Genomic DNA, 16,593 nt, shown 5'->3' on the forward strand with positions numbered 1-16,593 from the left:
ACTGGTGACTGCGTTGTGTAATAAGGATGCTGGGATAGAACCCAGGCCTTCCTTATATGATCAGTGGAGCGCTTAGCTGCTAAGCCATCTCTCTAAACCCCTCATGTAAGTTTGAAAGCTGGCTGCATCCCTGCATCCTGAAAAATGCACAGAGGGTTGGACATTGACCAGCACAAGGGCAAGAACTATTTTAATGTTTCTGACACATTCTTCTGCTGTTTCCTCACAACCACCACGCAGAAGAAGACGACAAACACCCAGCTTTCCTGAAAGATTGGATTTACCTTATTTTCTTGAACACTGTTTTCTCCACCAGTAGACATAAGTTCCAAGATTTCTGGAAGGTGATTTATAAGAGCATCTAGAACCTTTTAAAGAGATATTGTGTTTATAATGGATATTATCTATCTTCTAAATTAGTTAACTCCATGAATCAATTTATATACATAGAAAAAGTATTACTGACAAAACAACATTTTTGGTGTTCATATTATTTTTTTCTTTTTTAGAAAAAAAAAAATCAGTGTAACTTCTACTCCTGTAGGTTGGAGAAAGCTGACATGCTCAGAGCGGCCTTCCCGTTCTGCAAAGGCATCTGTATGCGGTGCTGCAGCTAAGCCTCCCAGGCTAAGAGTCACTCTGGTGAATAGAATGTGCCAAATAGAGCATCAGAGGGAAGAATTTCAAAATCTTCACAAGTCTATGTGCAAGATAAAATACACTCTCAAAACAACACTGGGCAGAATTCCGAAAGGCTTTACAGTTATAAGTGTGAATAAAACCGTAACAGAAAAGGGCAGCCTGACTAGAAAACCAAAAATGTAACAAAATACCAACAGCGATTTAATTGAAACTTTCCTTTTGTCTACTTGTTAGCGCTTCTAATTTTCCTTAAAAAACAATACATACCTTCATTTTAAAACCAGATGTACTGAAAGTCCTAATTTCTATGATCTTCTCAATGACACAGTGACACAGGCACTGACATAATTTGGCTTAACAGAAAAGAAGTAAATGCCAGAGTGGGAACTTATATTACCTCCAGTGACTCATCTTGTAATAATGTTATCAGTTCTTTGTGTATTAAATGTACTCCAGAATTCAGAAGTTTAGATACCTAAAACACAACAATGAAATCTCTCAGATTTCAGACTATATAATACTAAAATATATGTTTTAACTACATTCTCATTAAATACTTCTAAAATAGATATAAGCAACAACATAAGTATAAAATTAACTTCTAGTAAATTTAGCTGCATAGATGTGTTCCTGCCACCCTGGCATGTGTGGCACAGGGTGAGATGTGCATAAGAGGGGGCGGAGGGCAATACAAAGGATCCCAGAGCTAGGTCTGCTGCATTGGCCCATAACCCACAGCCGCCTCTCGTCCACAATCTAAAGTCTTAGAGCTGTCAAGGGGCCTGAAAGAATACCCAGTGCATACAGCCTTTTCTTCCCACTCAAGCCTCTCAAAGACAGGGCAGAACTGAAAGCCCTCAGTGACATGGCAAGGCAGTTTTCCTCATCGCTGTCACAGCCTGTCCTCAGTCAGAGAGGAACTGACAGGGTCTGAGCAGGTCTAGATCAATGCTTCCGATATGGTTCCTCTAACCAAACTCAGAACCCACAAAGCTGAGCTCAGCAGTTCGCATTTTACCTTTTAAAGGGTGGGAAAGAAAGATATAACATTCTGGGTTTGAGTCAAGTTTTGTTTACAGGGGCTGGGGTGGGAAGATGCCTGAATAAAGAAAGTATTTTGAAATCTTTCACTTTGGGTTGTTTTAAGTTGTTAGAAATATTTTCAAAATGACATTTTCTGAAAAATCAGAATAAAGTTAACAATACAGTAATTATCAAATCTAACATTAACACTAGATTAGAAAGCTTGTAAGCACAGTGGTGAGTTTTCATTATTAAAAGGGCAAAATAAGCCCTGTTTAGGGGATCTAAACATAACCCTTACCTACGCACATTAGGTACAACTGTGAAAACTAGACATCCATAAAATGCATATAACGACCATCTCTACAGTGAGTCCTATTACAGGAATACTGATGTGGGCGTGTGTGTGTGTGCTGTTTTTGCTAAAATAAAAGTAAAATCAAAGATTAATAAACAAAGGAGATAAGAGAAACTAACGTTTGCATAGACCTCACTCCTGGGCAATTTTCTCTGAAGAGTGCATGGTGATCACCCTAAATGAACGAATACCCTGCAGGCTCCAATAGGAAGTCCCTTTCATTCTCCAAAAGTAAGCTTTTGTGGGTCAGTCTACAGAGATGTTACAACTAACTGTGTAGCATTGGAATTACTTTAAATAACTGTGTCATTTAAGTGGAATATTTCCTATACTTTGTAGTATGAATATATATTTCATTAATGTCAGAATGTTTAATTTTTAAATTTTTCATTGCTATTCATGTTTGCACATATTGGGTGTGTGCATGTACATATGCATATTCACATGTATGTGCGCATATGAAGTATGTTGGGTGTCTTTTTGATCACTCTTCACTTTATATATCAAAGGTCTCTCACTTAAACCTAGGACTGCTCCAGATTCAGCTAGTTTAGCTAGCCAGCCTGCTCAGGAGATGCCCTATCTCTGCCTCCTGAGGGCAGGATTACAGGCAGGCTGCTATGCCCACCACGATTTGCATGGGACCTGAACTCTAATCCTCACACTTCAGCACTTTACTGAAGCCATCTCCCTAGCCCCAGAAAGGTGACATTTTAAAGAGGCAAAGAATATGACTCAACAGTCCAAAGTATCTTAAATAATATTTATAACGATGTTATTAATACTCTGCACTCTCTCAGGTAATCTAGTAGTGACTTGACATGGGATACAGTGCAAGAGAGATGATGAAATATTCCTGTTGACAATAAGAATTTACTATAGGATTTGTAAGGAAATAAAATACTTTATCATATCAATCACAAAGAGGCTGTCCTGTGACTACTTTGAATGGACAGGTTATAGCTTATATATCGTGATGGTTAATACTGATTGTCAATGTGACAGGATCTAGACTAACTTAGCAGACAAACGTCAGCACACATAGTGCGGGAATTTCTGGAGTGGATTAACTGAGGTGGGAAGCCCATCCTGTCTTAGCTCCAGTTGTCCACTTCCTCAGCATAGTCACCATGGAAGAGGATGCCCAGCTAAGGCCGCCCAGATCAGACGGCCAGCTGGCGGGGAGCTATGTGTGTAGAGCTAGCCTTGTCTTGATTGACAATTGACAGAGAAGGGCCCAGCCCACTGAGGGCGACACCATTTGCTAGGCAGGGGCCTGGACTGTGTAAGACAGCTAGCTGAGAGAACCAGAGCAAGCACTCCTCCACACTTTCTGAACTGTGTAAGACAGCTAGCTGAGAGAACCAGAGCAAGCAGTCCTCCACACTTTCTGCTTCAAGCACCTATCTGAGCTCCTGCCCTGACTTCCCTGGTTGTGGGCTGCGATCTGAAGTGTGAGTCATATTAAATCTGTCTCTCCTACAAGTTGCCTTGAGTCATGGTGCTTACTAGAGCAACAGAGAAGCAGACTAGGACGCCATGGCTTGGGGCCCTGGACTAACTAAATGAAGGAGCTGACAGCAGCACTCACTGCTCTCTGCTCCTGACTGTGGCCCCAACGTGGCCAGCTGCCCTCTGCTCCTGCCACCAGGCCTTCCCTACCATGGTGGACGGTGTCCCAAACTGTGAGCTAACATAAAACCTTCCTTAAGTTACTTTTGTCAGGTAGCTTGTCACAATGATGAGACAATTAATGAGCATATGCCTGGCAACTGTTACATGCATGTGCTTTTACTGGTTTTCTTAGAAACAGGTCCCCAATTTGAACTTCAAAGACCAAAAAAGTCAATTATGTTCACCATAAAAGTTTACTTTTGCACATAATTTATATAAAGCTATATAGCTGAAGCTAAAAGCTATGCTCATAAAATTTCACTTACAGTAAAAGCAATAAATGTAAATAATTTGTTACTCAATTTTCCATTTACCCTAAAACTACTTAAGCATAGGGGCAAAGTATAAATATGACAAATCATTTTAAATTATAACTATCATAATGTCTGGCTTAAAGTAACTATTTAGTTTAAATATGCTGAAAATAGGTCAATGAGTAAATGAATATAATGCATTTATGTAAATGGATTTTGTAAACACACTAAAAAGAGAATTATGGGAATTCAAAAACAAGACTTAAAACTACAACATGAAAAAGATATGGAGTTTCTATCTTATAACAAGTATGTAAATACAGCATAGAGATTATTAAAACAGTATCTAAAAAACACAGAGAGAATCAACATGTGCACCATGGAATTCATTCTTAGACTTACTTCATAAAAGCAAATAGCAATAGTGTATCTGACTGGTACTTCAGGGTCATGACAAAGGCAGAAGAATGTAGAATAGAGTTCCATGTGGAAGTTTTTAGGATCAACAAAAACAATCATGGCCTAGTGGAGGTGGAAGGAGATGAATGGGAAGGAGAGAAAAACATGCATCAATACCTGATATAATCATCTCGCTAACATGGAAATCACATCCTATTAATCATATTAATAAAATATTGTTTGTAAAAACCAAATGCATAAATATAATTCTAATTTATATACAAAGAAATATAAATTGCATCAAAATTTGCTTAATGCCTCTCTACAGTCAGACCAGTGCTACACAAAGCAGAGGGTCATTGTTTCAGCCTGCTCGTCTCAGGTTGTAATGCCATAATCAAAGGACCAGCAAGTACACGCGAGTATTTATTACCGGAAAGTTGTAAGCACAGTTCTTTCGTACTGAAGTATATTTCTTCTCCTGCTCTACAATTTGGGATGGAATCTGGTTTTCATTGTGGCCATTTTCTTGTTGCAACCCCAGCGTACAAAGTTTCTTATAAAACTCCAAAAATCTCAAGTGCTGATCTGGAGTGAAAATTCCTAAAACAAATGTAAAACCTGAGTCCAGCATTTCAATTACAAACATTTTTTTAAAGAAACTCACAGTACAATAAAAATGTTTAGAATGAAATATTAAAGCACAATGTCTACAGATGGTTGGTTCATGGTTATAGCAATGAGCAAACACATACTCTGAAGAAAGTTAACAGGTCATATTTTTTTTACTTTGTGTTTGCTTATTAATTTATGCAAATTTTTTCTGAAGGGAAATAGAGGAAGAGTTGATGCAGAGGACAGGGAGGTGGGGAGAAAGAGTCGGGAGGTGTGGAGGAAGGAGAAACTCAGGTTGGGATATAATGTATGAGAAGAATAAAAGCGAAAAAATTAAAAAAATAATAAATAATACTTTAATTTTAAAAATACGTACAGAAAACAGGAATTATGTCTCCATTAGTTCTACAGCTTGTGGCGAACTAAGATATCATCATCATCAGGACCATTCTTAAAATACTGCTGTGTTATTTATGGTATTTGCTTTAAAGTATTTACAGGAAAAAATGTACATGTATCTACAGAGCAGGAGCTAACACCTGGAAGATGCCAAAGTGATCAGAAACACTTCCATCAATGGGAGAGTTCCACATTCATCAACTCTCTCAGATCCAGGGATTTAGTGCACACTGTAAAACATTTCAATTACCAGATGTCTGCAAGCCACATAAAGTATATTACTATGCTAGATAAGAGCTTAGTTCTTCTATGATCACAATAAGCTAAGAATATATTCACTGACTCCAGAGAGCTGATCTACATTCTAAGCTGAACTAACATTCTAACGTGAAATACACACGATATATTTATCATTCAAGAAATGGTTTTTAAAGTTATTCTCACTGTGTTATGAAAAGCTAATGTCCTGAACGTCTATTACCATGCTGCATCTTAAATATTCTGTAGGCTGCACTTACTGACTTTTCAAATAAGGTGCCATCCATGAAAACATCATTTCTAAATGTGTCTAAATTATGCTGCCAAGATCTAAGTTCTCCTAAGGCTGCGCACACTTGAGAGCAAGTGCTTCCCAAAAAGAGTTAAACAAAACGAGTAGAGGCAAAGGAGAAGAGTAGCTAGTCTTACAACCCCAAGTAACGTACCATAGAGTCCATGGCACAGCTTTCCTAAATGAAACGATAAAGAAATCAGAATTGATTCATCTGCTTTGAAAGACTTTTCACAGAATGATTTCACTAAGGGAAGTATAGTTTGACTTCTGTCATCTGGGAAACAAAACAAAAGAATATATAGTTTAGAGGCAGTTGTTGACATTACCGTGTGGAAACTAAGACACATATACACTACAGAAGAAGTACATCTCTGTTAGACTAATGACAGAAATACCTGTGATAGAGGCACCTGACAGAGGTGATAGAGATTAGGGGTGGGGTCACCGGAAACTGAGTTTGGACTTGTACAGGAGCCACACGGGAATGAGCATAGACTCACCACAATTAAACAATTGGATGAATGGCGTCTTGAGTGTGAATAACCAGAAGAGTTCTGACATTTTCAACTTAAGTAATTAAATAGGAGGCCCAGGAAACTGTGAGTTCTCTCTTACATTCCTTCCATGCCACACTGTAACTTTAACATTGTTTTTATCAAAGTCAACTTGAAATCTAACCTGTCTACTTAAATTCACTGTTGCTACTTCTTAAATGGTCTTTAAAGGTTGACCAATTCTTTAAGTATATGTACCCACTTAGGTCACATGCTTTTGATTGATATGATAGCAATATTTAAGTCTCACTTCCAGATACTCGTGAGAACTCCCACAGTTGATAAAGCCATCAGACATGCATTAGTGCTAAGGGGTGAAAAGCCATAACAGAGGCAGGGGTGTCATGCTATTGTGACTATTACCATCACAATTCAGAGCTTATCTCCAGTTGTCATTAAAGGAAATCAATACAATAGTTACTATGATTCATCATATTACCTCAGTGACCATGCTGAACTATTTATACAGAATCATCATCTATACTGCAATAATCTTTCAGAGGCCCTGTTTCAAATCAAATGTTGATAGTCCTGGAACCGAACCCTACAATTATGCAGTTGACTTTCGCACCTCAGTCTTGGCATTTGACCCGCTAAGCATTACCTTGCCATAGGCTAACATCCACTGATGAACTACTTGTCCAGAGCCAGCATCAACCTAGGTCTGGTACATGCTTAGTAGAACAGCTAGTTGTTCTGTGCCTTGATTTGGTAAGAACAAGAGATACTTTCTTACCCATCCCCACTGAATTATCTACTCCAATTTCTCCTCCATTGGCATTTTAATGCCAGACTTGTGGCATTAAAATATTATTTAAAAAGGCCTCTCTCAGGCATGCTATAATCATGTTATAGTCATTTAGACATGTTACCATTAGGACTTAGCATCAGTTAGCTGAGGAAATTAAGTTAAGGGCTACTTCCCAAGCCAATTTCTTCAACTTCTACATGTCAGTTATGTTCTGAAGAGAGAAATGAGAAATAGGAAGCACCAGAAGCACACAAGACATTAAATACTCATAACACTCCACACTTGACAGAAAGGTCTCAAGCAGCCTTTGCTCCTTACTAGCAATGAAGAACTGCCTTTCAGAAATAAAGATGCTTGCACGTGCATAGTTACCTGTATCAAACATGTCAAGCATGTTAACCAAGGTTTCAAAAGCAGCGAGCCGCACGCTGCCACTCTCGTCCCTAGAGAGCTCTATTAATTCGGGAAGCACCACATTCTTTGTCAGTTCTGTCCTGCACAATAAGCAGTAGAAGAAAGTAAGTCAGAGCAGCAAACCTGAGCCAGAGTCTAATAAAAACAACTGAGCAGCGCCCTGCTCGTGTCCCCACGCATGCCATCTGGTGAGAACCGCAGCCAAGGGTATAAGAAATACGGGGTGGATATGGGAGGAGTTACGGGGGTTAGCAGGGGATATAATTAAAATACACTGTATGAAACTCCCAAAGATTTAAAAATATGGAATACTACTAATAATTTTATAATGATTAAATCAATTAATTTCTCCTGTGAACTACTGATAACTATAGAAAATTTAATAATTAGGGTGTTATATTATACTTTATAAATTATATAATTTTTCTGTTTTAAATAAATTTCAGGAAATAATCCAGCTAGTTTAGAAAAAAAAATGTAGTATCAGTATTTGAAGAAATTTAAGAAAAATCATTTGATCTAGATTTTGAGGCATGTTATTTTTTTAATTACCTGAAGTGCATACAACATTACTAAAATAATTAGTTTCCACACAAATGAATGGTAGACAAAATTGGCTATTCAACCTAAAAGAGTAAGGGATGATAAATGCTTTTATAGATTAAACAATGCTTAGAACCTCATCATAAGCAGTTCCTAGTCAGCATTCCATCTCTACTGATGAAAGGGAGCCTTCAGATATAGCCTTTGTTGCATACAGTACAGAAGACAGCATAAATTATACCCTGCATAGTATATTAACAGAGTTTAAAACAAAGCAATGAAACAACGCAATAGCAGAGGTAGCTGGAACTCTGTGAGTTCAAGGCCAACCCAGTCTATAAAGCAAATTCCATGCCAGCCAGGGCTGCAGAGTGAGATTCTGTCTCAATAAAACAAAATAAAGAAAGAAAGAAATAATAAATGAGTAAGTCTAAATAAATAAATAAATAGATAAATAGATAAATAAATAAATAAATAAAAACTGGGTGAATCTCAGAGTTTGAGTCTGGTCTACATAGTAAATTTCAGGCCAGCAGAAACTACATAATGAGGCCCTGTCAAAAGAAAGAGAATTTAAAAAAAAATAAAGCAAACAGAAAGACTTCAACAGAAAATTGTTCCTTCAGTTTCCTCACTTGAAGGACATTTTCTACTGTGCTTTCTGTAATTACTGCATTTGTTGTATGATATGGGTATCATCATGGCCTCAGCAGGACATGCGCAAGACATTTCTTCCCCACCACAGATCTCACAGCACACCTCTAAGCAATTCATACATTTATCTTTCTCCTCTGAACTTAGAGAATGATTTGTACATCTATTCATTATGCACTGGAATTTGTCTATCCTATTTTAATTTTTTAAATGGCTCTTAATTTTAACTTTATTTGAACTTTAAATCTTATAGGGTTTATTGGTTAGTTGTTGGTTTTTGGGTTTTTTTTTTTTTTTTTTTTTTTTGTCTCAAAAATGTCTCCTCATTAAATCTTCAGCCACACCTTACTAGTAAGAATTTAAATCATTTTAAATGTTAAGAAGATAATTAATTCACTCTTTTCACTAGAGCCTAAAACTGTTTTTTTTTTTTAAATTGATTGTTATAAGGAGGCAATGGGAACTTTAAGACAGAAGTCATGTGGGGAATTTTGCAGACACTGGAGACGCTCTAGAAGCAGACAGCACCTTCTTCCTCATTTTTGTTTCCTGGTCAAGAAGTGATGGCTTTTATCTGCCCACTTTCCATTACATGTGCTGTCTCCTAAAGGCACAAAAGTAAGAGATCATCAACCCTACTACAAATTAAAACCTCCAAATAATGACCCCAAATAAAGCTTCTCTCCATAAGCTGTCACAGCATCTGTTGCAATAACAGAAAGCTGACTGACACAACCAGCCATGAGGTACCATTACTTTTTCATTGCCAGACCGTGAAAAGTCCTACCATTATATTTGTAATAGGACAAAAGAACTCAACACTAAATAAATATGTATATGATTAAGCAACTTGGTTTAAATGTATTCTAACCTACTGAAGCTGAGTATATTCTCTGTAATTGTTTTTACAAATTAGTCCTTAAGAAATAATCCTGAATTAATTGGGGAAGACTAATTCGAATTCGCTTGGTGTGGTGGTTTAAATATATTTGAATGCTTGGTCCCCAGTTGGAAGTGCTTGGGAAGGATTAGGAGGTGGGCCTTGTTGGAATAGGCGTGGCCCTGTTTGAGAGAGTGTGTCTCTACAAGGAGCCTTTAAAGTTTAAAAGAGCCACACCAGGCCTCTCTGTCTCTGTCTGTCTGTCTGTCTGTCTGTCTGTCTCTCTCTCTCTCTCTCTCTCTCTCTCTCTCTCTGTGTGTGTGTGTGTGTGTGTGTGTGTGTGTGTGTGTGTCTACTCCCCACTCTTTCTTTGTGCTGATTGGGATATAAAGCTCTCAACTATTGATCCAGAGCCATGCTTGCCTGCTTCCCACCATAATGACTATGAACTGACCCTCTAACACCGTAAACAAGCCTCTGATCAAATGCCTCCTTTCATAAATTCACTTGCTCACATTGTCACTTCACAGCAACAGAACAGTAAAACACTGTTCTCAACAACAGCACACTGAAACACTTGGCCTTCCCACTTTTTTAAAACAGTAAAACAAAAAAAAAAGTCAGTTGTTTTAAAACAAACAAAACAAACTAAACGACTAGGTATTCCACATCTTTATGGAGTGAGTAAGTAGTATGCTGTCCAATCCAGTTCTGACTCTGACCCATACACATGGTCTAGATGAGACTGGGGTAATTACAGTCCACAGTGACCCAACAAGAGTTCTGAAGCTTCAGAAGACCTACCAGGAAACGAGTTCTGAGATCACAACACTGGTTAGCAGACACAGCCCATGGTGTATGACTAAGCCCTGAGTCTGTTGCTGACATCCTAAAGCTTTCCATAGTCATCACTAGCAGAAGTTCACTGTCCTTATCTGTGAAAAACTAACAGATTAACAGTAAGAGACACCAATATTACCGAGCAGTGGTGGCGCACACCTTTAATCCCAGCACTTGGGAGGCAGAGGAAGGCAGATTTCTGAGTTTGGAGCCAACCTGTTCTACAGAGTGAGTTCCAGGATAGCCAGGGCTACACAGAGAAACCCTGTCTCAAAAAACAAAAACAAAAACAAAAAAACAAAAGAGAGACAGAGAAAGAGAGAGGGAGGGAGGGAGGGAGAGAGAGGGAGGGAGGGAGGGAGGGAGAGAGAGGGAGGGAGGGAGGGAGGGAGGGAGGGAGAGAGAGAGCGCAATATCTGTCCACCTACTTTAGAATCCTTAAAACAAAACTCACTTTTCAAGATGATTTTTAGGGATTTTGTTTAATACTATACTTACTTGTACCCTGACCTGGGGTCTGTTTTTAGGCAGAGTGGAGACTGCCTGTCCTATGCTTTTGCTTCCTGAACAGTGTGCCCCCAATGGGCAAGAAGAGCCACAAATCCAGGAGCACACAGAGCCTGGAACTGCATAGGGATACAGCAAGGCTTCAATAACAGCAAATCTACATAAAACACCTAAAAATATAACCAGAATATGGTCAACCAAAAGAACTGCTCAGCTATACTCCAGGTATGGTTTTTCCTGGGACATGGTCCCTTCTTGAACCCGGTTGCTCAGAACTATAACTGAGTAACCAGGATGAGAAAGAAAGAAACTGGCAGTAATGAAATATCTATGCCATGCTTAATACATCCCCTTTTATCTCTTACCTTAGACACACCAGGAGAGGCCTGCTATGATCACTTGAGGACAGCACATAAAGAACAGCAGACTTTCATGGAATACATGAGCAGGCTGTGCGTGTGTCACACTCTGACAATGCGACTGTGCAACACAAGGGCCTGGACGGACACTTACCCAATGCCCTGAGCTATGTTTTCTAACTGACGACACATACAAGATCGAACTTCATATTCCACATCTTGACAGAGTGATTTTACCAGGGGAAGTATTTCTCTTTTAATGCTGAGGAAGACAGGTTTTAAAACAAAGTAAAGAAACATGTAAATGGATGGACATTTTAGACTAATATTTTCAAAAATCCCCAAATCTCAAATTACTACATATGGAAGAGAACATCTTTGAATTTTTGGATTTGTATGTTTAATGTGGAGTGCCTGTAGAAATCAGGAAGATAGAAAGCAGGGATGGGGGCAAGGAATGGAAGGAGAGAGGAGATGGAAGGTGGCATGTTGGTTTGAATAAGAATGACCCCACAGGCTCATATATTTCAATGCTCAGCCATCAGGGAGTGGCACTGCTTAAGAAAGATTAGGAGGTGTGGCCTTGTTGAAGGAAGTATGCCACTGGGAGTCTGCTTTGTGGTTTCAAACTTACAAGCTAAGCCCAGTTTCTCTCTCTCCCTCCTCCCCCCTCCCCTTGCTGGACCCAGATGTAGAACTCTCAGCTATTTCTCCAGCACCATGCCTACCTGCATTCTGCCATGTTTCCCACTATTACAATAACGGACTAAATTTCTGAAATTGTAAGCTAGCCCCAATTAAATGCTACAAGAGTTGTGTAGATGTCATTGCATCTCTTCACAGCAATAGAACGCTTACTAAGTAGGATAGTCAAAACTAAAGGTATGTGGAAAAGCCTTAGAAAAACCAATCATGTGCTTAAGATACATGTTTCTATAAAACAGTTTGAATGGCAGTACCCTGCAAGGGTACACAACAGCTTTTTCCTTAGAAGATATGGGTTATTAAATAAAAACCTTATCTCCCTATTACTGATATTGTTCTTGGCTACCCATATAACTATATAGTAAGACCATATTACTTAAGACACAACATACTTTGGTTGTTCTAGAGATTATAGAGAAATCAAGCCAGAACTGGCATGAAAATTTCTACCCTGCTGGCTTGTTTTCATGGTACCAGAAGAGGCAATGCATATGACTAGTGGAGAAAAGTTATCAATACAATTGTTTATCTTGCATGCTACAATACAGACCTGTGAGGCAAGCAAGATGTGACTACTGTGCAAGAGTTGCAGGGCTGTGCTGGAGGTGATGGACTGCTTTCTGATTGGGTAGGAAATCCATGCCTCTTACTGTAAATCTTGTCAAAAGCCCACAGCTGGGAGGCTACAGGCCTTTGGTAGAAACTTATGACAGTTACTCTGCTAAATGCACAGCTGTCAAACTGCCTTCTATACCTATACATTACTGCTGCTCTCAACTGAGAAAAATGCTTCTTTTGGCAGTGGGAGAAGTCAGTGCAAGAGATTCACATCTCATCACTGCTGAGAGCTCAACCATAGATCAGACAGCTACAAGAGTCAGGAAACACTGCGAAAGAGAGCGCAGAAAGAATGGAAGGAACAGAATAGGGAGAGACATGCTGTAAAATTCTGTCTTCAGATATGACATGGCTGTTGTACTCATGCATTTACAGCAGTTTGGTTATTAGCATAAGAACAAGCCAGACAACATTACAGCAAGGAGCTTCTTCTAGCTGAGAAGTCACTGGCAATGGCTGTGGGGTCATTTTGCTCAAGGTGGGTGGATAAGTAGCCCATATCCACATGCACACAGGCAGCACTAATTTGAAATGGTAGCTTTTTTTAAAGAAGAAAAAGAAAAATGAAAAATGAGAAGGGGAAGGATCTGGAAGGGATTGGTAAAGGGACATTCAGGTAAGCTATATCAAGATACATCATACATATGTGTATACATATATGTGTGAATGTGTGGTATACATATATGTGTGTACATGTTCATATATGTATACATATATACACATATATGTGTATATATATATATATGAAATTGTTAAAGTTCTTTAAAATCATGAGTTACCTTATTAACCTAATATACTTTAACATAAGAATTCACAGTTTATATTGCATTTTTACATAATTTTATTAATGGATGTTACCTTTAGTTACAGTATTTGCTAAAATGATGGTTAACTTTGTACCAGCAGTTAAATGCTCCTAGCTAATTCAGAAAGCAATAACAATGCACTGTCTGACTCTGGTATCTGTCGGGGAAATGTACTTCTGCTTTGACAATCACTGTCATGCTACAGTTCCAGGACATCTCATGTGAGCAGCACGGAGAGGGCAGAAATGCTGTCATGAGATTATTCAAAAGAAGAAAATCATGACAGTGGTATAAGAAAGCAGAAATCCTATCTTTAGCTCATGTTTATCAATTTTGGAAATCCCAAGATAATCCTATTTTATCCTCACAAGAAACCACAGTATGGGATTGGGAAAACTAAGACAGGACCTAGAAAATAATTTAACTTGACTGTGAAAGCCCATGAAACTGAGGAAATGTTTCCAGTATGTAGACTCTTGTCTGTGAGGAGTCTGTATAGCTACAGTGGCTAAGCTTGTGAGGATGTAGAATAATGCAAAAGTAACCATCGCTAATATAGCATTATATATTTTAAAATCAATTTAATTTAATAGACAAAACAAAATTACACACAAATACTCACCTATGGGCATCAAATTTGTTGGTTAGTTTTCCTAAAATTTTACAGCTAACTAGACGCGACTGGACAGTTTGGGAAAGCTGTGCCTTGGAAACAAGTGGATTCAGAATCTAAAAGGAGACAATTAGAGAATAAATGGACAGAGAATTATGCACTCCTGCTGCGAACACCAACTTCCTCAAAGAATATTTTCATTTTTAAACATTGATAAAGAACATGAATTACAGCTGAGGGACATGGCCACTCTTAGATTATTTTGTCTTCTTGGCAGGTGACAAATGCAACTGAAACCAACTAGGCACAAAGCACTGAGGCAGAGCTCGCGGTCAAGCTCTGCACTGGGCTGAGTGCATAGGAAGGATAATTTTGAAATACACATTTTCAACAGAGAAAATCAAATTATTTACCAGATACTCTGAACTTTATTTCACATGGAATTTTATATTTATTCTAAAATCATGGGGGGGGCGACTATTTAGAAAATTCGGTTTATTTAAACATAAAGACCAAAGTCTGGTGCTATATTACTCATAGTCTAGACATTAAAAAACTCAATAGCACAGCACACTGCAAAGAATGGTGGTCTGTCATTCTTATACTAATTCCTTTTTTTTTTTTTATTTGGTTTTGGTTTTTTTAAGACAGGGTTTCTCTGTATAGCCCTGGCTGTCCTGGAACTCACTCTGTAGACCAGGCTGGCCTCGAACTCAGAAATCCGTCTGCCTCTGCCTCCCAGAGTGCTGGGATTACAGGCGTGCGCCACCACCAACCGGCTTATTCCTTACTTTTTAGTATTGCTGCTATTTCTCATGCCAATGATTCTATTAAAGGTCACATGCTAAAGACACCATGCACTCTTGAGTAGCAACTTTACACTGTTCTTCAAAAACACAAGGAGCACATCTCTGTGCTGTGTTCAGCAGCTCTCTGTGTGGGATGTCTAGATACTTGCCCTCAGGTACACATTGTTATTACTGGATAAGAGTCGCTGTTTTAAAGAGAGTACTTTGGTAGTGTGATAGAATGGCAAACTCTAATGTGGACAAAGACACAAGGAGATCTGTGGAGGATATTTCAATGAATAACTTTCATCATGGCATGTTTGCAAAGAAATACATACAAGGAGAATGTTTAAAGAATGCAAAGTTATTTCTAGAAGACAGATTTGCTGGTTTTTTTCTAGTCTGCTGTCTTAATTTATAATAAAAATTTTCAAGAGAAACAAAATGAACCATATTGAAAATTAAAAGGCAAAAACCAACTGTGATGAATTTTTATACAAATATAAGAAAGGATGGTAGAGAGATGGTGATTAAAGGTCAGAAACTCATAATTCCTAAAGAATAAATATAACCAATTAAATATAATATATGAAAAAGTAGTCAACAGTATAATTTGAAATTTCTAGTTAAAATGCATTCATGCCTTTAGCCTACCAAATTAAAAGAAAACATAATTTTTATTGTTGATTTTAAGGCCGTCTCACATGACCCAGGATAAACTGGAATTCACAATGTACCTTGAATCCCCTTTCTACCGTCACCTTCTGAGTGCCAGGGTTACAATCATATGACCCATGCCCAGCTAATGACACCCTGGGGTCAGACCCAGGCTTTGTGCATGCTAGCAGAGTTCTCTACCAACTGAGCCGCATCACAGTGGAACACTATTTTTAATAAAAACTCAGGGTAGCTGTATTTCACAGATTTAGTGAAGAGCTTTAGAATATTAATGTCCCCTTGCCAGGTGAGACCACTTTTATATGTGCTACAATTGAAAAGCTACCTGAAAAGCTTTAAGGAAGGGCCATATTTTGATTATAAAAAAAGAAAAGCTAAAAATAGCTTCCAGCATTTAACAAGTAAAATAATTTCCTAAGCAACTACACACAGGGAATGATGCTGGTGAGAAGTGCCCATGTTCAGATTCGGTAAATCACTGGTGTGACAAGCGGCAAACACACAGAGGAGAAACCTGAGGGCAGAGCTCAGAAACATAAAATCAGTCATTACACAAGTATGCATTCTTTTTCTTCCTTACATTTTCTGAATAATTTATGTTTTCTACAATGAGCATGTGTTGCTTTCACAATGGAAAACAATCTTATTTCTTAAAAAAAAAAAAACTGTAACACGATTTATTATTTACAAAAAGAAAAAAAACACACTACAGTATTACCTCATGCCTCAGGGTTTCTTTTGGCAATAATTCTACTGCAGAGAGAAGTGTTTCCAGCCATGCATTGCTGACACCTAATGGACATAGATGCAACATGCTAGATTAAACATCTCAGGAACAAACACATTCTCAGCTCACCCATCAACAGCTAAAATCCCATTTCATTAAAAAATAAAAATTATTATGCCATTCTAAGACATTTTCTACAGTTTTTATCTTGAAGAACTTTAGAAAATTTTAAATACTGA

The 16,593-nt window shown here is 38.2% G+C and overlaps 1 protein-coding gene across 5 annotated transcripts in view; it reads right to left on the minus strand.

Annotated features, from left to right (window-relative positions):
• Nucleotides 1-16,593, minus strand: part of Ppp4r4 (protein phosphatase 4 regulatory subunit 4) — a 94,866-nt gene that overhangs the window by 23,350 nt on the left and 54,923 nt on the right. For 4 of the 5 annotated variants that reach the window (XM_052185164.1, XM_052185165.1, XM_052185163.1 and 1 more), the window contains 9 exons: nt 16,346-16,419; nt 14,171-14,277; nt 11,574-11,681; nt 7,595-7,716; nt 6,069-6,191; nt 4,784-4,953; nt 4,354-4,473; nt 1,040-1,117; nt 285-368 (listed from right to left, as the gene is read on the minus strand). In XM_052185164.1, coding sequence (XP_052041124.1) covers nt 285-368; nt 1,040-1,117; nt 4,354-4,473; nt 4,784-4,953; nt 6,069-6,191; nt 7,595-7,716; nt 11,574-11,681; nt 14,171-14,277; nt 16,346-16,419 — 986 coding nt within the window. The remainder of the gene's footprint in view (nt 1-284; nt 369-1,039; nt 1,118-4,353; nt 4,474-4,783; nt 4,954-6,068; nt 6,192-7,594; nt 7,717-11,573; nt 11,682-14,170; nt 14,278-16,345; nt 16,420-16,593) is intronic. The other variant, XM_052185166.1, reaches the window with a different exon arrangement.

Source organism: Apodemus sylvaticus, chromosome 6 (genome assembly GCF_947179515.1).
Source record: "Apodemus sylvaticus chromosome 6, mApoSyl1.1, whole genome shotgun sequence".
In the NCBI taxonomy this organism is placed as follows: Eukaryota; Metazoa; Chordata; class Mammalia; order Rodentia; family Muridae; genus Apodemus; species Apodemus sylvaticus.